Here is a 23,579-nt window from a genome sequence, read left to right as displayed (position 1 = left end):
ATTTTTTTGAAAAGTAGTTGCTTTGTTGGTTGTCCCAAGGAACCAAAGCATCCATCTGCCTGTGGGAAGTAGGTGATCACCTATGAGAATACAATTCTCACCCATAAGAGCTAGGTGATCACAAATCAGTAATATTATCCTGCATTTTAGCTTTTACTGATGTTTCTGTGTCAATTTGTGCATGATGATGTGAAATAGTAGTAGGAAACTTGAAGCAGGAGCATCGGACTGGAAGCAACTTTCTGAATCAAGTCCTGTCTTCTGCTATGTAACTGGTAACTGCATCGTATAGTTTCTTTCACATGCTAAGCTTAGAAGGTTAGGATTAAGACTTAAGCAAGAAGAATTGGAAGTCTCTGAAATTTCTGTATCCAACTAGAGCAAAGTTTCAGGCAAGGTGCTTCAGGCTGATCTAAAATAACTGAGACTTACTCAGTAGCCTATGAAGAATAGGTCAACAGGAATCGTCAGCAAAATAAGCTATTTCTGTGTCCAAGAACGATGGGAATAAAGAGAGCTACCAAAAGTTAAACCAAGCTAGCCTTCCCTAGAAAGTTAATTACAAAGGGAACTACACAGAGAGATTAAAAGGTAAAAAAAGAAAATGATTAAAGGTATTTTAGTACAACCCTAAACCAACAAATACCTGATTTCTGATACCAAAAATGAGGATGTAGAGCTGAGGGAGAAATACGGAGTGGCTACAAGGAATGTGAGGATGTAGAGGTGAACAGAAGCATGCTTGAACTGAAATCAGAAAACCAGAGAGCTTAATATGGAGGGCGGGGTGCCTTTATCCCAGGGAGTCGGGAGGAGGACAATAGGAAAAGCTCAGTGAAATCACAGCATTAGTTACTTTTAACAGATCTGTCAACTTGGGGTGGTGTTACAAGAAGGTGGTGTGCTGAATATTACTACTTGCCATGGAGAAGGTGGCCAACTATAGACAAATTAAACTGATTTCAACAGTATCCAAAACTACAGAAAAAAGTTGCATGGGAAGTATAATTTAAAGGTCTGAAGCAAACAACTGGATAAACATAGCAATAGAAGACTGATCATATAGTTCTTTGAACACTTCCAGGAGTAACTAAAAACAGTAAAAAAACTTGAGTGTGATGCGGACAAAATCAGGAGTTCCTAGGCGTATTTGGGAAATGGTGCTGAAGCAGGTGAGGAAATAAAAATACTTCCACTTGTTTCTTTTATTTTAAAGATAATACTTAATATTTAAGCTGTCAAATGAAGCCAATATTTACTACACGTATTAGGTTGCTCCAGTATTTCATGAAACACTTGGTTTTGAAAAAGCAGTTAGACTTCAGTTGGAAGTTGCATGTGAGTATCTGCATCCTGAATTTTGCTTGTTTTTCTTCAACAAACAATGAAGTTTGGTTTTTTTTCCCCATCTGGTTGTGGTTCTTAATTTTGTGGATGTGTACTGAAGCATGTGGGCAGTGTTGATTTCTCATGGAGTAGTGCATATGAAAATAAGAGGAAAATCTCTGTTAAAGTGACTCTGTCCCTTGCAAACAGGAAGAGTGCTATTTAAAGGTTTATGAAGGAATGGATGACATTGTTTTGTCTCATTGTAACTAATTCTGGCTTCGGCTTAAACCTCTTTTTCCTTCCCATCTGAAGTTCTGAGGGCAGTGATAAATCAGAATATATCTAGGTTTCACATTCACTTTTGAAATCCTGTCTGGATTTCTGTGTTGCCCTTCACTATGTGAAAGCTTACAGGGTTCGTAAACTTGGAAAGTTTTCAGAATTCTTTGGAATATTGCAGATGTGTCTTCTTGATCCATTGTTTGCTTCATATTTTTTAGTACTCAAGTAATCTACGTATTGTAAAAGGCTATTTCTTTAAAAAAAAAAAAAACCACACTTTTTTTTTTGTAAACTTTAAGAGTCTATAAATGCGGTTAGACAGTGATCTCTTGGCATCTAAAAAGCCAAGCAGGGTGAGGTTTCTTATTACTGATGGCTAATGAGAAGCTGTATCTGTGAGAGAACATCCTTATTGACTTAAAATTCTCACATGAAAATATTATTTCAGATGTGAAAAGTGCTTGGACACTATATGTGTCTAATTATTGGGCTATCTTAATCTGATGGCATGTAGAATAGATGTACTGCAGATCTGAGGCTTTTAATCCTGATGGCAAGGGATAGCAATTTACAGTCCAGAAAGGCAGATGAAAACACAAGGTTATATACTTGACTCTCGTTGAAATTCAGGCTATATTGAAATCCACTATTGCGCTTTTCAGTGATTTACGTAAGCTGATACTCTGTTTTAACACAGGCTATTACATCTGGCCCTCACTAGGGGAAAGGGAGGAGTGAAGGAGTTGGTTCAAATTGGGCTCTTCTCTTGCCTCAAGACTTTAACCTTCCAGTCAGTGTTCAGCTGACAGCAGATTAAAGTTGCATGGGTTTGCATTATTGTTGGAATCAGATCAGAGTCTTTTACTAAGCACTTTGTTATACTATGCCAGCATGATAACAAATACAATTCAAAAAGTGGGCAAGAATGAGCAGTGCTTCACCTTAAGTTGATGATTTGATGCAAGACTATAAAAATGGTATTCTGGTTTTATTTTTTGCTTTTTCTAATTGATGTTTTACTGTGTTTCTACCATAGAAATGAAGACCTAAAACAAATGTTGGAAAGCAGTAAAGATTCTGCAAAGCTGGATGCTATGAAAAGAATTGTTGGGGTATGTAATTTTTTTATTATTATTTTGTATTTCTTGGGTGTGAATACTGTTTTGACTTTACAGATCATGTACCAAGTCAGCACTTGAATCTCTAAATGGTGTTTAAAAGCTACTGTGGAGTCTTTCATTTGGAATTTTGTGTAGAAATTGCTATATTGGAGTATATGCAGTCATATACTTTAAAAATATTTATGTAACAGTGCCAATATGCCTGTAAATAACTATTTTCAGTAGGGAGGTGAGATCTTAAATAGGAAGGGGATTATTTAGAGAAGCTTCAATTGCTGTCTTAGTTCAGCAGACAGAAATTTGCAGCAGTAAAATGGCAAATTGTGTTTACTATTTTTACTTTTCAGATTATATAAGGATTTTTTTTTAATTGACCTTGTTGCCTATTTATTTGACTAAGTATTTCAGGTGAACTGTGTACCCATAGAGGTGATTAAATAATGCTTAACACTATTGTATGTTTAAACCCTATAAACAATCAACTTCATGATGTTTAGAAGTCCCTTTATTTCTTCTTAAAAGAATTAGAAGCTATGGAAAGCTGTTCAGTGTCCACTTGACTTACTTTTGGGACTTCTGCATTTGGTTTCTCTCATTGTTCCTTCAGTCTTCTCTGGATATGCTGTTTTGTTTTGCCTGTTTCTTACACAGGTTAATCGTATGCAAACATGTACTGTACAGTTTGTATCATACAACCGTGTTCTTTCTGCTGACTCTAGAGTTAGCAGCTTCACCCTTCATTATCCTGTAGTGATGAAGATTGTACTCAAGCTGGGTGTCTTCTGCTTTTGCCTTTGATCCTAGTCCTGCCAGAGACATCAATTACCTGTTAGATCTGGGCAACCTATCAAATACTATTCCATACCATAATTTTTTTTGTGTGTGCGTGAAAGGTTTCTTGGTTCATCTTCTCCAACATGATGTGGGCTTCCTCAGGGTTTGACCAGTTGAGAGTCTGGCATACAGAGGTCCAGTTGCAAGAAATCATGGCCTTTAGAAGTGCCATGGTTTCAACCTATGGTAACTTACACTCTCGTGCTTCCCTCAGAAAAGATCTTTTTTCAGGCTGTTACTGTGGGCAGGGGGGCTCGGGAGAGGTGCCTGTTGCTGCCTTGGTTTTCCTTTTCAAAAGGTCACCAGATCTCTTTATCCATGTTTGGAAGTTGTTGAAACTGAATGTGTGTGTATATAGGGGAATTAAAAACTATTAAATCTGCTTGGCTTTACATTTTAAACCAAAGCTGTACTAGATTGATTTTTATTTTTTTTATTTTTTTCCTGCAAACAATGCTGTCATTATAAATGAGTGTGCAATGAGCAAATGCACTCATAAATACCTGATGCTGATACATAGTCAAAGCACTTCTTAACTGTTTCTTTAATTTCCTAGAAGTACATGATACCATGCAGCTGCAGCTGTGTAGTTAGCACTGATAGCTGTTGTCCTTGGTGGTGTTATGCTGAGGTGATCAGGGTCAAGAACTCTTTAGCAAGGGAAATTAGAACTGAATTGAGCTCGTTCTTTCTTCTACTACCCTAGTTCCAGATTTTTGTCCTCATAAAAGTTCCCAGTTCTTGGTTTATATCCCTGTTCTAAGCACTGCACAATGCTGGAAGAGCACTACTTTCCCAGATGGCAGCAGGCACCTTCTGTTTCTTGGATATTTCTTCCTTGCTTAGCTGCTGCTTCTTTTCTTAAAGGAGAAACAGCCTTCTAGCTTCTAAGATTGACCATTGCTTGACGGCAAGCAAGTTTTTTTGAATTACTGGATCTTCTGTTTTCAGTCCCTTCCATATTTTCAAGGTATTTGCTGTTATTCTGTGTTTAAACTGTGTTTCAACTGTGTTTCATAACAGGCATCTGATACCAACCTCTGGTTCGCATAACAAACTGAAACAATAAACTTTGTGCAAGGTCCCAGTCCTGGCCTGTAATTAGCATAAGGCCTTGTAGCAGTGGTGATAATATTCTTGCTGGGCACAAAGATGCTTGTGTGTTACCAATTGTGTGCTTACATTTAGAGAGTTCTCAGGGTTGAGATGGGTTTTGTAGAGATGAAAGGCTTCCTCTAGCCTTATTATTAGAGGAAAGAGGAACTCTTGCCAGAGTATTGTTAAATGTGTCTCCCTGGAATGCTCATTTTCAGTAAGTTTAGGTAGAGGAAAAAGCTGTGCATGCCAATATTTTTCTTACTCTTTTAGTGGACTTCAAGAGGCTGAACCGTAATTTGCCCATATGGGTGATATTGAAAAGTTCCGGGAGAACACTGCTTATGACTCCTTTTGCTGCTGCTTCTTCCTTTAAGGTGTTTTATAAACTTTCTCCTGGGGAGGAGGAGATTCATTACAAACAAAACCGCATCTGTCTTGCAGAGAGTGACATAATTTCAAGCGTAGGAATAATCCAATTTTGATCTTTCTGCTCTACCTCTTAAATGAAGGTGTCTAAGCCTGCCTTCAGCTAAAATACGTATGTGTGACTTCAATGATCAGCGAGGTCTTTTGTTTTTTGTATTTCTTCCTTACATGCATGCCATAATAATTGCAGTCTTTGGAAGATTACAAGTAACACTGGTAGTTTAAAAAAAAATATTAATTGTATACAGAGCCAGGTTTATTCTGCTATATGCATAGAAACACAATAGCTGATGTTTCTTTTAAAACATACACTGATATTACAAGAACCAAGATATTCTTGTTACCAGGTCTTGAAACCTGTCTTAACACCTGGGAAAAAATCTCAGTGGAATTTCGCTCCTGAAGATTTTGGAGCATACATTTAGGAAACAAATTCACATGCCTGATTTCCCACAGAGAATTTCATCTATGTCTGTGTGTCTTTCATGAAGAAAAAGGTTTAGTACACCCTGACATTAGAAAGTACTTATTCTAGAATGAAAGTTTCTATCTGTGCAGGAACTTCAGTTATATAAGACAACACAATTGGAGAATGTCTAGGCAGAGCAACAAAAATGACATGATAGACCTTAGTCTTGGAAAGAACCATTATGTTCTTTCAGGTTAATGATCCATGGGCTAAGGAGGATTTACACTAATCGTTATGACTTAATGAGTCAAAATACACTCTTTTAAAAGACCCTAAATACATATTTACATGGTACACTGGAGCTGTTATGGTTGATCAGTTAAATAATGCAAGTAATGCATAGAGTCGTACTGTTACAGCCTATCAGAGAAGTCTAAGGATCATCACTGGTTTTGAATAACATAACTTCTGTTGCATCAGGATGAGAAGATTGATAATATTTTATTCTATGATATTTCTCTGCAGTGCATCTTGCTACTAAGTTCTACTTGATTCTGGTCATTCTGAATCTGACATTTATAACAAAGACCCCCCAGTCCTGACAGCAGCAGTTTAATTTGGATTCTTAGTTAAACCCCTTGAAACACATACAGTGTGCTTGCTTCTTAGTTTGCCACTTCCTGTGCTTTAATACAGCTGCAAGAAATAGTTTAAGATGTTAAATTGTCATGTCATGCTGGATAGCTGCTCTTAAACCCTTTTGAAAGGCTCACTCAGCAATAGCTTAAACTACAACTACCTTCCTTCTTCTAGCATCTTTCTTCTAACCTCTTCCAAATACACAGTTTGTCAAGGTATTGCCTGGTTTTATGTTTTCTTGCTTTTGTTGCATGAGATCCTATTTCTTTATGCCCTTAATGCGTTTTATCAATGCAATACACAAAGAGGCCTGTGGGTTAGGAATATGAAGTTTAATCAGCTGTATAATGTTGAGTAACGGTGGGAATGTGCAATGTTTATGAACACCACCAACTGCAGCTGCAAAAATCATGTTGTGTTGGATCCGTGCATATTTGCTTGTCTTAGTGAGCTCTTGTCCTTTTTCATTAGCTATGTGTTTGGCTGACTGGATCCTGCCCGTTACCACAGCTGGGGCTGCTCTCAGTCTGTCTGTATTCGGCAGCACTGTAGTCTGATACATGTTCATGAAATTCTGGGGTTTGCAGTTTGGACATGAAGTACTGGCAGGTATTCTGCTGGAATTAGATCTAAGAAATAAGAGAGTTATGCAGCTGTAGCATATACTGAAGTATTTTATTCCTGTACCTGGTTTCTTATAAATAACTTCTTCTTTAAGCTGTTCCTGCAAGAGCTGAAGCTCAGCTGGGGTTTTGTTGTTTGTGCTTGTTATTGAGACAATTTTATTGTTTACTACGTGCACTTGTTTCAGATTTCTCCAAGATCAAATATGAAAACTTTATCCCATTTAAAAAAAAAAAAAAAAAATCGCAGTATATTGTCTGGTCTTGCTTTTACCTTGCTGGTTTTTGTTTTTTTAAAAAACATTTTAAGGCCTTTTGTGTTTTAACTTGCTATGGAAAACAACCATGCCTTGCTTTTAAAGTGCAATGTCTATGTCTTTTTTTTTTTTTTTTTTTTTTTTTCTCATTAGTCCTGTTGCACACCAAGGTTGTTCCAGGGAGAAGGAACAGGACTTAAACTTGTATAACTTCTGCTGATGGTTTTCTGTTGTTTTTTGTTGGGTTTCTTTTTTTTTCTTTTTGGCTAGCAGCTCTCAAAAAGTAATTCTGTAAAGTTTTTCAGATTAGCAAGATCTTTGTTTAAAGAAATTTTTAAAGGATTAGACATGATTTGTGGTCCAGTGTGGTAAAGTCCAGTTCATTGATTTCTTCCCCCCACCCCCCGTCATCATAACCAGCCAATACTCGGGTTTTATTTTATTGGCAGTATCCTGTAAAGTCTAATAGTTAACAAAGAAGTCAGTTTATCCTCAACTTTCCAGAAATTGTTCTAAATACAGATCTGGAATAAATGCCTGTATCCTTTTAAAAAACAAAACAAAAAAACTTTGAAAAACCTATATTATTAGATTACTAAGATTTGTCTCCTGTTGTGTTTTTTTTTTTTTTTTTTTTAGATGATTGCAAATGGAAAAAATGCTTCTGAGCTGTTTCCTGCTGTTGTGAAGAATGTTGCCAGTAAAAATATTGAGGTATTCCTATAGCTCATTAAGCATACTGTTATGGATGATCTCTTCATGAAAATTTTATCTAATTGTATGTGGACTTCAACATAAACCATAAAATCTTGAGGATTTTTTAAATAGAATTTCTCAGGGTTTAATTTTGATGACAATGACTGTAGTAATAGTTTAATGTGTAAATAAAGGAAACCTACTGGATGATTTGGAGGGAGAAATTTATTTTTATTTGAGGTGTGGTGCTGCTTGCAAAGTTTGAGTAGAGATTGTGCTATATTGTATTTGAAAATGTCTGTTGCAGATCAAGGCTAAGAGGTAAGGGTTGGGTAAAATGTTTTCACTGTTCTAATCATGTATATTTATAAAAGGAGTGTCTCGGCACTAGGATTGCAGAGTGAGATCACTTTAACTCAGTTAAACAAGTCTTTGTATGAATTCGTGGTTAGGCAAAATGTGATACACTAATGGAATGTGTTTAAAATATTTTTTTTGTTGCACAATATTTAAATGTTAGTTCTTTTGACAATTTAGTTTAGAGAATTTGTTTAATGCTTTATTAATATGAATATCTGTGATTCCAGAAGATTATAGAAAAGTAGCTTTGAAATCTCAGAATCTTTTGGAGAGATGTGACTGTTTTGGGGGGGGATAGGTCCCATCTTGAGCAGAGAAAAAAAATTTTCCTAATATGCAGTGTAATACCAAATCTTTGGGTTACTTTCATGTTTTGCAAGACCTGAAGACTTTAAAGCAAAGTCCTACATGTATCTTGTGAATATGCCTTTACTCCTTTATTTTGTATGAAGAATTATCAAAGGAGTATATGAAGGGGCAGACAAGAACAATTTAAACTTGCTATAAAAGCAGCTAATGAAGAACCTGAGTCAGAATCATCTGCAATAGGAGTTAATTTCTTGAGACAAGTTGCTTGACTAAATTTATTCAACTTGCACTACATTCTGTGACTTTTTAATTAAAAGAAGATGTGTTTAATAATTGTTTTCAGGATTTCTGTAGATAAAACCAGTAGCAGAAATACAAGTTTTTCTTTCAGGCTGTTTACCATCCATTTTATTTTTGTAGCATATGTGCCTGTTCTTGCCTGAATACCAGGTGTTAGACACAAAGTAGCTTTCTTCTGTATCTTTTTTTTTTTTTTCCTCAGAAGAAAACAAGAAAAAAAAAAATCCATCTTGGACTAGTGAAAATTGAGATTCTCAGGAAGTTAAAAAAATGGAGATTGAGTTCAACTGTGATGTGTTTAAATCCACAGGCTTACTATGTGGCTTGAGGAAATCTAAAGCAGTATCTACATTAGAAAGTTGTGCAGCCAGAAGTTTTATAAAGAAAATGTTACTCTGATGCTCACTACCGGTACTATGTGTAACGCTGTCAGCTCCAGTGCAGAGGTGTCAGAGTTATAGTTCACTTGACAAATAAGATTTGAATGAAAAAAACATCTGTAAGTTTGTAGTCCCAGTCCACATAGTGACCAACAAGCACCAGTTTGAGGAAAGCAGAACGAGCAGGCAGTGATATTAGTTACTTCCTACTGCACAAAATCATTATTTTGGAAAAATGTAGGAAATAGTGGTTTGAAGCACTGGGTTTTAAGAAGAGCAGTCAATTGAATGCATGCTCCAATTCTTCCCTCCTCTGCTGGAAATATGTACTTCAGCATCTCTTATTAATGGGACCAAAAAGTTGCCTTTTCCCTGGCTTAAGGCACTGAAGATTTTATTTCCTGCAATAACGACTTCGGCGAACTCCTGTCTCTCTCTAATGTGCTGTGATATAGCAGGTCACAGATATGTCTGTTTTCTTCCTTATTTTACATGTATGGATAGTAATAGTCAAGTTTGGATATAATTTTAGCTTTAAAGAAGTTATTCTTATTTAGCTACTACTTTAAAACTTTGGGTTTTTCCATTCTTTGAAAATACACATATTTGGCTGAGGCCAAATACTGAACTCTGGTAAGTCAAGGAGGCATAACTGTGCAAAGATGACAACTTAGAGTCTTTCAGAACTTACTGTATAAAATAATTTTAGAAGTTGTAATTGTACTTTTAATAATAGGTAATAAAAGGAAATGGGGTTAAGGAATCAGACTACTTAAATATTCTCTTCTTCTTTAACTTGTGTTTGTAAGTTCTGAGTACTCTAATTCCAGTTTTGAACAGAGATACCTTACACCAAAGAGGAGCGCCTTGAATAGTATTATTCATCTTGAGTGCTTTTAACTGTTAGGGCTGGAACCGCTAGCCCAACCGATGCAAGACTGCCCCAGCTCCAGGCTTCCATCCCAACCAGTAGTGAGGCTGGTAGTGTGTTCCTGGTAGGTGTGCATGCACACATACGTTTTGTGTGTATACACACATAAGAATTACATATGTACAGGGCACTCAGATGAACGCAAACAGTACCAGCAGCTTCGTAGTTCAAGATTAAGGTCTACTGGTGGGAATATATGTATAGAGACGTGCATACAGCGTAGATCCATCCAACAGCTGGGCTCAAACATGGTCTGCCCAGTGGCTGGCCCCTGGATTCCAATCACCCCCATTGCTGGCACCTGCACATACAAGCTTCTGAGGCTGCAGCACTATTTCAGTTGCTAGTACTAACTGCTGTACACATAAGAGCGTGTGTAAAGCAGGACTCCCCTGGTCACCCAATAGCTACCCCCTCACAGTCTTGCCCTTAGACACACAGGTGTGTGCACATTTGTGCACACACAGCTAGACCTGACCAGAACTGCCCTAGTCTTCTACTAGCCAAACCCTTGTGGTTATGGCCTTAGAAAGATGCGCACAAACACAAGGTTTTTGCCCCTAGAGACCCACAGACCATCTGGTTTCTCTGGCAGCTGGATGGGACTCCCCTGGTCTATGCTGTAGCCAACTCCTCCTGTGGTCTTGCCCTTAGATGCTCACACCCTTACCTAGCTGCTTCCCAGGCCACTTTGCCTGCTTGCCGGCTACTGCAGCTTGATCCACTGGTACACCTCCATCCATTCCAGTCACTGGCACTACAGACACATGGGCTTGGTTTCGCATACTCCAGTCTCTTCAGTTGCTTGCATCCGTGCTCGTGGGCCCTCTGGGCTGTGGTCCCAGCCCACATGCTGGCAGCCAGACCCTCACTTGTTCCAGGTGGTGGCCACTATGACTTGAGGTCCCTTTGCAGTTGCTGGAGCAGCACTGAAGTCCCCTCACTCTGGTCTCTCCAGTTGCTGGTGCCCATGGTCACACGGGCCCTCCAGCCTGTGGCCTGACTGTAGTTGCTGGCTCATATCTGCATCTTCACAATGAACGGAGAGTAGCTCACCAAAGAAAACAGTTGAAAAAGGAATTTAATGAGAAAATACAACAGACTGCTGATCAGATGCAGGGCATGGAAGGGTAGATGTACGAACCAGTAAACTGTTTAGATGTATCCAGCCATTTTTATCTGCTTATGTCTCTATTTTCCCCACTTGTTCCTCCCCAGGTCACAGATGCCCCCTGCTTCTCCTTCACTTTAGTTCCTCCCCAAAACATCCCATGATAAGTCTTGTGCAATCCTAAAATGGTCTTCATCTGCATCCCATACCTGTACGCAGAAAAGCCCCTCAGTCTGAAAGATGCTCTGGTGTTGACTCTTGATGGGTTTAACACCTGGACATAGGAGCTGAGGCTCTTCTGAGGTCGTCCTGAGAGGGTCCTGACTAAGTATCCTTTCCTCTGAGTCCTAAATTTGGCTTCCCACCTACTACTGTGTCTCTCGGCACCTCTGGGCTGATGACTCCTGTCATGGGTTTCAGAGAAGCTAGGGCAGGGTATTACTTGCAAACACCCCTCCACCTCCCTTTGTGGGTGTGCAGGCAAGGTTTTGTCACATAACCTAATATGAATTAGTAGAAGCCTTTCACTGTTTATATTTTATGGGCCTTTTCTTATATTTTAAAACAAATAGATAGTTATATGAATTCACGTGTCTTCCTCTATGCTGTAGTCAAAGTTCCCTCATTACTTATTTTTCCACCATTTAGTGCTAACATATTTGTGCAAGAAGAGGCTGTTAAACTGAAAAGAGATCAGAGCATTCAGTAAGCCAGCTGACTAGTTTCTTTATCAAGGTTAGTTAGATGACAAGTTTTGGTCATAATGCAGCTGTACTTCCGACCATCTAGTCAGCATGTCTGGGTCTCAGAAACCTTTATCATGGCCCACTTTTTAGGGAGCTTTTGAAACCATGAGAAATTACTGGGTTAAGTCAGATTCTTAGTACATTGATCCTGATACTGTTTTCTGAAAATGTTTTGCCAAACTTTTTCCTGTCCTTAAGAATTCTTACACAAATCTGTCGGTACAAATTGTTACAATGCAGTAGCAAATACATCAGTTCATCTGAGTCTGAGTGACTTTGTATCTGAGTGACTTTCCTGCCCAGAAATGGCTGCTGTCTTTTTTTTTTTTATCAGGGCTGAATGCTCTGATACAGGGAAATGGAGGTGAAGAAGCAGTAGAACACGTTCATTTGTTTTAAGAGAAGCAAAGGGCATCTTATTGTTTACAGAAGTGCCTTGTGATTTTTGTTTTTATAAGTACATACTGACCTCAACCTGATTACGTGCATCATGTCATGGATGGTAAGGATACAAAAAGTGACCTAATAAACAATTGGTGGTATAGAACAAAAATAAGTCTTGGTCAATAACTCATGGAGTTTGATGTGCTTATATTGATAAACTAATTAAACAAATCTGTCTGTGTTCCTCAAGCCTAATGTGCCCCTGTTATGATTAGTTTTATAGAAAGGAGCATTTCAACATTGAATGAAGGTAAATGGTAAAAGAATAGTGTAGTCACGAAGCTCTAAGTGCTTCCATTTCTAGTCACAGAGTGGTTTCAAGGAAAGGAGGCTTTCTTTGCACACCTGCAGTCATTCAGTGCATAGGCCTCTTGTGGTCAATGTTGATTGCTGCTTGTCTATAGCTGAACAACAAATAATTTAGTATGTTGTAACCTTCTGTGATTTAGTATTATGCTTTTTGCCAGAATTGGCACAAAGATACATCTTCTGATAGTGACAGTAATTATAGCACAGCTGTAGTTGAGGGTCTTTCAGAATTTTCCATTATAAACCCCCATAGTCGGTTTACAACTCAAATGTAAAAAATGTTTTCACTGCTTCCTGGGCATATGGTCACCGTGAGGGGGTAAAGTGAACTAAATTGAATACCCTCCTCCCCCAAAATCATACTGAGGTTTTCTTAATCTTTGAACATTGCATCCTGTGTAGTATGCTTATATTGACTTCATCTTTTGAGTGCTTGTAGTCAGGCAAAGGTGGATCTGATACCCTTTGCTTTTGTCCAAGACATAGTTAGAAGTGATCTTTTAATCAGATTCAAATAGTATTAGTTACCACACTTCAGCTGGAAGGTATGTTATCTTTCAAATGTGTTAAAGTAATTGATTTTAAATTGAAGAGACTTGGATTTGCACCACCTCAAAAGAAGTGTGGCCAGCAGGTTGAGGGAGGTGATTCTGCCCCTCTACTTCCTGCTGGTGAGACCCTACCCCTGCTCTGGGGTCCCTGGTATAAGAAGGACATGGACGTGTTGGACTGAGTCCAGAGGAGGGCCACTAGGATGATCTGAGGGCTGGAGCACCTCTCCTGTGAGGACAGGCTGAGAGAGTTGGGTTTATTCAGCCTGGAGAAGAGAAGGCTCCAGGGACACCTTATAGCAGCCTTCCAGTAATTAGAGAGAACCTACAAGAAAGATGTGGGAGGACTCTTTACCAGGGAGTGTAGCAATAGGACGAGGGGTAGCGGTTTTAAACTGAAAGAGCATAGATTTAGATGAGGTATTAGGAAGAAATTCTTTACTGTGAGGGTGGTGGGACACTGGCACAGGTTGCCCAGAGAAGCTGTGGATGCCCCATCCCTGGAGGTGTTCAAGGCCAGGTTGGATGGGGCGTTGAGTAACCTGGTCTAGTGGGATGTATCCCCACCCATGGCAGTGGGTTGGAACTAAGTGATCTTTAAGGTCCCTTCCAACCCAAACCATTCTATGATTCTATGATTTTGAGTTTCAGGGTAAAGTAAAATGGGCTTGTTGAAATCCTTGGCTATTGCAGTTTAACTCATTTTCCATACAAAAAAAAACATGAAGGGTGCTCAGGTGGTCAGTTGCCACATGTCAACTTCTTAGATTATTCAAGTCTTTATTTACTAGTTGATAATATAAAGCAGTACTTTGTGTTATTAGCCTTCATCTGACTGTATCGTTAATTAGGTAATATTGCAGCACCTCAGGGAGTTCCTGTTAAAAGAATGATAGTAAATCATAAGACATTTGAGAAACACATGAGTATTCCAGTGATATATTAACTCTTCCCTCAAAGATGAAAATGTTGATGAAATTGTGCAATCTAGGGCATATTTTTATGGAATTCTAAAATTTTCTGATAATTATTTTCATTATATTTTTCTTTTCAGATAAAAAAGCTTGTATATGTTTATCTGATGCGTTACGCAGAGGAGCAGCAAGATCTAGCATTATTGTCCATCAGTACTTTCCAGCGTGCTTTAAAAGTGAGTGACTACTAAACAGTGTTTCATAGAGAATTCTGAGCTGGTGTCACAAAAATAAAAATATCTATATAAGTGTAGTCTGGTAAGATAAAGCACATAAATGTCTGCGTCTGATAAAGTTGTTTTAAGTTCTGTCATTGACGAAGTGTTTCGTGCTATCTCAAACCTCGTCAAGCAGCTAAGCCTACATAAAGTAAAATTACTTCACTAAAGAAAAGTAGCAGATTGGTGCTCTCAAATTCACATACCCACCGTTTAATTTCTAGAATGCTTTCTCTCTTTCCAAAGTAGCTTATGTATGTCAAAAGAAGAACCTGTTATTACCCTGAACCACCTCCGTTCTTTTTAGTTTGTCTGAAAGATCTTCGTGTACAACAGAGAATTGGAACATAAGCAAGACAGTAGTACCTAAATTAAATTATTAAATGTGTTGCACATGCTACTTTTTTATTAAAAGCACTGAAGAATAAGCATTTTTTATGTTCCATTTCAAATTCAGATCACAATGGGGAATGGAATTAGAGAACAAAGATTAGGATTGCCTTTGAGGTGTGACTGTGGAGAAAAGAGTTATTAAGTCTCTGTCCTTAAATTTGGCAAGTTTTTATAATAAGAGAAAGTTGTGGGTTTTTTCTTGTACTCTTCTTGTAAGGCTGCTCTAAGTTCATCATTAATTTCGGTCATGTCACTGATTCAGACCTTGCATCTTGTTGGAAAATGTTGCAATCGGAGCACCAGGTGTGCAACTGTAGGAGCATCCCACAACTGACTCGAGAGCTTTCTGCCTCTTTCCGTCCAGCTTTTATCTCAATGTCATGCGTACTACCTTTACTGTCTGTGACTGCCATGAGAAGCTAAAATTCAAGTGACTTTGTATGCTGTGTTTTTACTGAGATATGTAGACTGTGAACACTTTTCATGGCATACCTCTTTTAAAAGCTGTGGATAGTTGGAACAAAAGGAGAGTAACTCAAAAAGTTAGGTGTGAGTAACTCAAAAAGTTAGGTGTGAGTAACTCAAAAAGAAGTGGTGGTGTGGCAAGGAGGTAGGCTCCAAGCTAGCTGAGTTTTTCAGCAACTAAGGAAATTACTGAGCCTGCTATGGAAGATAGGCAAACGTAATTAATTGTTTCTGTTCATTTTTTGTAATGTTTTGTTTCTGGCTTTGTAAAGAAGATTATAATTTGGTTTTATGTGTGGAGATTTTTTCCTCCCAATTTAGGAGGAACTTTTTAGGGTATTTTAAATTTATGTGATTGGAGATGAGCTTTGCAAACTCTGATAAGAAGCTGTTTTTCTAAAAACTGTCAAATTAAGTTCTTTCACTGTCCAGATACTTACTACTCAGAAGCTGCTAAGATGTAGGAGTTTTGAGAGCTTAGATGAACTGATCATTAAGTAATACCAGTCTGAAAACCCATGTTGCCAACACTCCGTCCTTGGCCAAAATGTTCTTTGGGAAGTGCCCTTCTGGCTCACAGTACACTAAATTAATGCTGCTGCTGCAATTTCAGTTTGCTAGATTTTAGAGGATTTAATACTTGATTAAGCAACATTTCTCCCATATGTCCCAAGGCCATGATTAATGGACGAGGTTTACATACCAGTTTCTCCAAATACAGATGTGTTGTGCTATTGTTGGATCTCCAAGCTATTTACATTTAGCTTAATATTTTGACATGTTCGTAAGAAAATGCATTTTGTTACTGGCTTATATCTTGTGATAAAGCATAAAATGGATGTGTTGTCAAGAACTCAAGTGGAAGTGTTGCTACTGGGAACCACATTTGCATTTGAGAGTTCTTATATTTAAGTAATAAAACTGAGCTAGTTGTGTTTTTCTGAATATCTGACTTCCACTTGGATTGCAGAAAATATTTCAGATCATTAAATAAAAATTTAGTGTTTTTTATCCATCATTCCCATATTTTGCTTGGGAACACGAATTATGTTAATGTTTTCCTTCGCCAGATTTCAAGATTTTCATGTTTCAGTATTTTCTTTCTTACTTTCTTTTACTTTTTTTGGTTGTTGAAAGTTTTTTTTTTGTGTGAAGTTTGGCACATTTTCTTATTACTGTGGCCATAGCTTGCAAGCCTGACTGATACTCAGATTTATATGTTTAAATGTGCAGTAGCTAATTAGTGTAAACACTGCAGAGAATTTAATGATGTGTTTCTGCACAATCTTATTTTATTTCTCCCTTTCTCTTCCATTCTTTAGGATCCTAATCAGCTAATCCGTGCAAGTGCTTTAAGAGTTTTATCCAGTATTCGTGTCCCAATTATTGTTCCTATTATGATGCTTGCCATTAAGGAAGCCTCTTCTGATTTATCTCCTTATGTGAGAAAGAATGCAGCCCATGCAATCCAAAAACTGTACAGGTAAGTGGTTCTGACAAATACTGAAAAGCAATTTTAAGATAGTTGTGGGCTATGCTTATTAAGACTACTGTGGGGCATTGGCATGTCTCAGATAAATCAGACCTGTTTCTTAAAAAAGTATAAAGTGTGTGTGTAGACATTCCATCACTCAACTGATTTGGATGAAGTTCAGGCAAGTCTCTTGTTTGCTAGAATAATGGGATAACTATGAAGAGATAAAAAAAGAAACTGATACGCTATCTTTTGGTTTTAGTATACCAGTTATTGTCATCTGTGTAAGAACTATTTTGATGGGTGTTCTCAGAATTGAAGATTTCTGTGTTTAGCATCTGTATCTTTCATCCTGAAGGCATTTGCTGTAGCTTGCAGTACAGGTGACAAATGAATACTGACTCGTAGAAATTTTATCTACGCAAATCCAAATCTTCCTCTTCCCTCTTCAGAAATTCTTGTTGTGGAAGAGTTCTTATGAAGAGGTGGGTGCTGGTTTACACAGGTGGAGGCAACAGAACCTGTACCTTTCCAAAACAAAGGCAGGCATTTGCTGTACTACTTTGTTCCCTTTTAGTTTACCTATGCCAAAAAGAGTAGTGTGAGAAGTGTTAGGTGTTTGGAATCAGGTAGCCTGAGTCTGGTGCATTTCCATATCCCGTCAGACCAACCAGTAGCAAGGCTGAGCATGTATTCCTAATGGGCACATACACGCACATATACAACACACACGCACGCAGCCAGCTGTACAGATCAGCAGAGGCGAAAACCAGCACTCACGCAGACAAGACCATCATCTCCCTATAAGGACAGGCTGAAAGAGTCGGGCTGTTCAGCCTGGAGAAGAGAAGGCTCCAGGGAGATCTTATGGTGGCCTTCCAGTTCCTAAAGGGGGCCTACAGGAGAGCTGGGGAAGGACTTTTTACTAGGGCATGTAGTAATAGAACAATGGGGAAACGGCTTTAAACTGGAAGAGGGCAGGTTCAGATTGAACATTAGGAAGAAGTTTTTCACTTTGAGGGTGGTAAGGCACCGGAACAGGTTGCCCAGAGAGGTTGTTGAGGCCTCATCCCTGGAGGTGTTCAAGGCCAGGCTGGATGTGACCTTGGGCAACCTGGTCTAGTGGGAGGTGTCCCTGCCTACGGCAGGGGGGTTGGAACTTGATGATCTTTAGGGTCCTTTCCAACCTAAACCATTCTATGATTCTATGATCAGCAGCCTTATCCTGTTGCACTTTCTGGCTGATCAGGCTGCAGGCCCATTAGTGGACCTACGTATGTACAATATGGATCCCCCAGTAATGATCCTCAATGCTCAGTCTTTCCTGTAACTGGCCTTGGATCCCCAGTCTCCCTAGTCACTGCACATACAAGTGCACAGTGCAACCCTACTGCACTTGCTGTTACACACCCCATCAGTCAGACCCACACGTGCCCCCACCCTTTCACTCGGACACTGTGAATCCCATAGTAGCTGGGTTTAGACACTCAGACTATGCAGTAATGGGCCCTTATATCCCTTTGTCTCCAGTTGTCTCTCACTGGGTGGAAAGAAAGAGGAGAGAGAAACAGAGAGACTGAGACACACAAATGGTTATCTCAGTCAACCTGCACACCTTATAGTCTCTGCAATAGTTGGCCTGGGTGCCCTGGTCCCTCTGGTAGACAAAATCTCCAGTTGTCTCACTCGGAGACACCCACACATGTCCAGCCCAGACTTACAGCTCCACTTCAATACCAGGCTTCCCAAGCCACCTAGTCTGGCTTGATATTCTCTAAGTCACACACTGACATACATACTTACTCTGGTTGATGGTACTGCAGTTAAACAAGTCCATACAACCCATGGTCCGACTCCAGTTCCTGAAGCTTAGGCTTCCATATCACGCATGCACGCAGAATAGACACTGCCTAACCCAGGAAAATAGTTAGAAATAGACCGTAATGAGAAGACAGAACAGGCTGTGGTCATCAAGTGCAGAGCACGGCCAGACAAGCATGCTGAATAGCAAAATATTTACATGCAACTGGTTCCTTTTATGCATATATCCCTTCATTTTCCTACGCTTGTTCCTCCTGAAATCATCTAGATTGCTTCCTTTCATTTCTCCCATAAACATCCCATAGTAAATCTTGTACAATCCCAAAATGCTCTTTCTGGCATCACGTAGTAAGTCTCATAGCCCTGTAGCTAGTACCACCCCTAAGTCTGAAAAGTGCTCTGGGGAGCCTCTCTTAGTCATGATAGGTTCATTTCAGGACCATAAAGCTGATGGCTTTTCCATGGCAGGTCTCTGAAGAATTTGGGCAGGGGCTTCTACCTTCTGGTGATTTTTTTTTTCTTTTTTTTTTTTTTTTTTTGTTTTAATGTGCTGAGTGCTCTCATGCGATAGCCCTGGGAGTAGCTGGGTCAGGCTATTGGAGTTTCTCCCACCTCTGTACTCCTCTGTGTGCAGACAAGCCTTTTATCACATAACATAACAAGAGGGAATGGATTTTAAGTCCCTTCCTGCTATTTGAGAAGCTTATATTTTTTTTAAGCATCTGGTTCCAGCACACAGAAGACTTTTTGGCCTGAATTATTCTCCATACACATAATGTCCTTTGATTTCCTCATAGTATCAAAATTATCTGGAGGAGTTTGACAGTAACGGTCTGTCAGTGCCAGCATGGCACAGCATTATCTGGACAGCAGGCTGTTCTGTAGAATATTAGCTTAAATTGATGCTTCCATTTCTTCTCTTAATGATAGGCAAAGTTTATTTTAGTAGTCCAGATCAAAGAGCTGATTCGTGATTGGTACAAAACTGGAAGATGCTGAAATCTGATTCTATTACTAAAAGACCTTTATCCATCTTTCGTCCAGTCTCCAGATATGATTGCATCTTGAAATGTAATTTCCATTTTTTCTTATCTCTGGTTCATATGGTATCCTATGCTTATATGATGTCAGTGGCAAGATTTTGAAGTCATCCTTACAAATACCATATGTTTTATGGTAAAAAATAAGGTACAAGGTAAAAAATACAGCAGCACAATCTGGAGAAACTGGCCTCACTCTTTTCTAGCTTCCATGAATTCCTGACTGGTAGTAAAATGGACATCTAGCTCACATAGCAAAGAAAAACTAATGAAAATAATGTTCTATAAAAGGTGTCCTTAATGCTTTGGAGGGCCTGTACATCCTTCACAAGTTTTCACTTCATGTGAACATCCTAGGCATCATAATGCAAGTTTTCAAACTGCTGTTGTAGCTGCACATTTCACCTCACTTGGGCTAGAATAAGCTTCGTGGTTACTTGTGAGTGGAGTTATAACTAACAATTGTGTCCTTGGTAGTAGGATTTGGAAACTGCTTATAGAAAGCATATGAACTTCTGTTGTTATGTTTTCAGAATTTACTTGTACAAATGCCATATCTGATAGCACTGGTTTACAGCAGGACCAAAGGAGAGAGAGTGTAGTTTTCTGGATTCCTTGAAGAAGCAGCAGTACTGGGAACTGGGGAATTAATTTCTCCACCAGCAGGCCCAGTTGCCTTGCCTGCAAATAAGAGTCTTTAATAGGCAGTCTCAGCAGATGTTTCAACAAGGATCACAACTGGTAGCTCCACAATTCAGTGATACAGATCATATACTGGTGGCAAGACTGTCTTTTGGCCTATTTGTAATGAGCAAGTAATTTCAGAAGACTTGCTCTGAAGTCTGTCAAAACCAGAATTCTGGAGGGGGTGGATTTTTGATGTGAAGATTAGTCAACAGTTTATATGCTCTCCTACGTTTAATTACTCCATCTTCTGTGAGCATTAGAGTAAGAAGAAGTAACAGTTTATTCTTATAGTGCCTGTATGCGCCATTTGCTTTTTGATTTCCATGACTTCTCTACCTGTTTGATAGTCCTGTGGTTCAGTTAGTGCTCCAGTCAGACTTCTGGATGGAGGTTCGATACTCCAATCTTCCTTACATTTAGTGTCATGGTGTTTGGATGGATGTCTGACCTAGAAGAGCTTGTTCATTAGTGGTTCAATCAATCCTAACAGCAGGAAGCTTACATATCAAACAGAAAAGATTTCAGGCATAGTGTGAACAGCAACATTTGCACCCAATGCAATCAACATTGCCAGGTACATTGGAGTAATTTTATCATTGAAAATGTCAGACCTCTTGCTTATTTCACTTAGAGTGCATTTCAAAGCTATTAGTATCTTCTGTCTATCAATAGAAAACTCTACCGTGTACTTGCGTGTACAGCGAGATTTGGAAAAGGACTTCTTGTAAGCCCCATCACTAGTATTAAGAGATTCCATACTGTTACTGGTAGATACTATAATGGGAGCAGATTATTTTGAGCTGTTTAGGCTGTTCCTTATCTAAAACATCAGGAGAGAGGAGGGGGAGGAATGTGAATTCAGTTATTGGCACCCTTACTAAAGATTTTCTTCCCACGTAACAAAATTGGTATTTTTTTAAAGTTTGTCAGTAATAAGTACTCCTTTCTCTCTTTGAATTTGCAAAATTAGTATAAAATTTAAAGTAAGGCCTATTAGAAAGACTTTTGGCTGTTCCTCTGAAGGTCTTGGTCCTTGGCAGAAGATCCAGTAGACTTTTTTTTGATAAAAATAGGAGTTGGAACAAAAGGTGATCATAAAAGTACTTATGGAACAATGCTCTGTAGCTTTGCTTATGCTGATGATGGCTTATCTGTTTTGTTATCCATTTAGCATGTTCTAGTATCCCTAGGTATTAGAGCCTTAGCAAAGTAGTATGCAGCTAGATACTTCGTGGATCTGTAGCTGGAAAGGATATACTGTGCATTAGGGCAGTTCATCGCTCAGCGTTAAAACTGAAGCATACAATAATGACCAAATATTTCCTTACTTATCCGTAATTGTATCCACATTAATAATGACTTTTCAAAGGCATAGAACTACACAACTGTATGGCTCTTTCTACCTGCTTTCTCCTTGTATTTTCTTCTGCCTTGGCTTTGAATTCTTCCGTGCTCTATAGATCCATAATGAAGAAGCAGCTGGAATGAAAAGTTGGTCCTGACCCACTTAAGAAGCAAGCTTGACTATAATAGATGTTTCTGGCAAATTTTTCTCTGCTTTTTGAATATGAAAAGGACAGTACAAAGATTGATGTTTGCAACTTTTGTTTTTACTATTTGTATAGGACTTCAAACAGTTTCTTTTTCATCAGCTTGCACTCAAGCTTTGTATAGATACACTTGAATACAATGCCCAGATTTTTGAGTTCCAATACTTCTGACTAAAATTAGTGAAGTTAATGAAGTGTCTTACTTGAAGCGTTATAATTAGATAATAAAGGTATGATTCTGCTTTGTCCTAATGTTCATTCACTGCTGAATTCATTCAGGATGAAATTCCCTTCTGCAAAAGCAGTGAGGTCCTTGTGACTTAACATCTGAATCTCAGTCAAATTCTCCCTAATGGGTTAGCCTGTCTTAATGTTTCTTAAAACCTAAAATTTTTATGAGTTTAAGTATTAAGATTCTTACAGAACACACATAAGTGGTAACATAAAGTTAATCTTTATAATCTAATTTTATACTCCTTCAATTCAGTTCTATATTCCATGATTAACTTTATTTTCAATAAAGTTCTTTTACAATCAGTTCTTTGGAATACTTGATTTTTCTGGAAGTGTTTTTTTCAATGCTTTTGGCTCCCAGCTTGTGTCTAAAGGTCAACAAACCTAACATCTTTTAATTTTGGATATGTCTGACCAAATGAATAAAAAGAATTTTTATTTTTCCTTCTAGTCTTGATCCAGAGCAAAAGGAAATGTTAATTGAAGTGATAGAAAAGCTTTTGAAGGACAGAAGTACGGTAAGAAACAGTACGCTATTACATATGCGTATATTTTTAAAGTGTTTACTCCTGAGGCTGTCATTCAGCAGTACATAATACACTTTCCTAACCCTTGCTGATGTGGATTTATATGTTTTTAGATAGAAGTATCGTCATGTATTTATGCATTATACTATGACTGTAACAGTGACCATCTCCTTTAATAAGGCTGGTAATTGTACTTGCATCAGGGGTATTCTTCATCTGATTGTTAGCACGTTTTTGTGTGTGCTTCTTTAAACATACTTTCATTTGAAAATGAAAGTTATATACTTATATGAATCAGTGTACAAGTGTCTATGTATAGACACTTGTCAGTGAGAAATTAGCTAGGTCATTTCAATTTGTTTGTGGTACTATAAGAATAAATTACTTCTGTACAATGCACGGTATGCCTGTTGAAGTCAGTCTGCCCTGTAGTGTGTACAATTGTTAAACAATGATACTTGCTGTGCACTTGTTTGTTCTTGCAAATATCCTTATTTCCAATCTGGTAAGTAAAACAAATGTCCTGGGACAATTTCTGTAAATTTAACACTCCTGTTATATTTTCCCTGCCCTATATAGGTACAGGTTTTCTGTATGAACTCCTGGATATCTTGCAATGGTCACACACTTTATTTATTTTTTTTCCTGCACCCTACAAATAAGTTTCCCAAGTCTAAGCCAGAAAGGTGATTGAGTAAGGAGTCAAAGATAGCCTTCAAATAGAAAAAAAGTTGTAAATTAAAACATTCTCTTGTTCTTCTTATTCAGATTACTAATTTAGTGAATGTAATCCTTTTTTGAGTAAATGAAAGTATTACTAGGTACGAGATAGCGTGTTGCTTCGTCTCCTATTTGCCAAGTGTTTTTGTAACATACAGGAATATGTCATCTGTTGTTCTAGCACAGTCCAGGTGTCCAGGACATAAATGGTGCTGCTCTCTAAAAGACATCTTGCAACTTCCACTGAAGGGTTACTGAAGGAGAATGTCAGCGCTTAATGGCTCAGCAGACAGTAAATCAGCTAGTTAGTTCTCCTGACTG

At 38.4% G+C, this 23,579-nt stretch overlaps 1 protein-coding gene across 1 annotated transcript in view; it reads left to right on the top strand.

Moving 5' to 3' along the window:
- The window catches only part of AP3B1 (adaptor related protein complex 3 subunit beta 1), a 165,135-nt gene that overhangs the window by 11,968 nt on the left and 129,588 nt on the right, over positions 1–23,579 (top strand). Inside the window, exons 2-6 of the mRNA XM_082497703.1 lie at positions 2,648–2,723; positions 7,658–7,732; positions 14,210–14,305; positions 16,528–16,688; positions 22,463–22,529. Coding sequence (XP_082353829.1) covers positions 2,648–2,723; positions 7,658–7,732; positions 14,210–14,305; positions 16,528–16,688; positions 22,463–22,529 — 475 coding nt within the window. The remainder of the gene's footprint in view (positions 1–2,647; positions 2,724–7,657; positions 7,733–14,209; positions 14,306–16,527; positions 16,689–22,462; positions 22,530–23,579) is intronic.

This window comes from Vanellus vanellus (assembly GCF_965231255.1).
Source record: "Vanellus vanellus genome assembly, chromosome: Z".
Classification (NCBI taxonomy): Eukaryota; Metazoa; Chordata; class Aves; order Charadriiformes; family Charadriidae; genus Vanellus; species Vanellus vanellus.
Note: the sequence above shows the minus strand (reverse complement) of the source record. Positions and strands in the feature narration are given on the sequence as shown.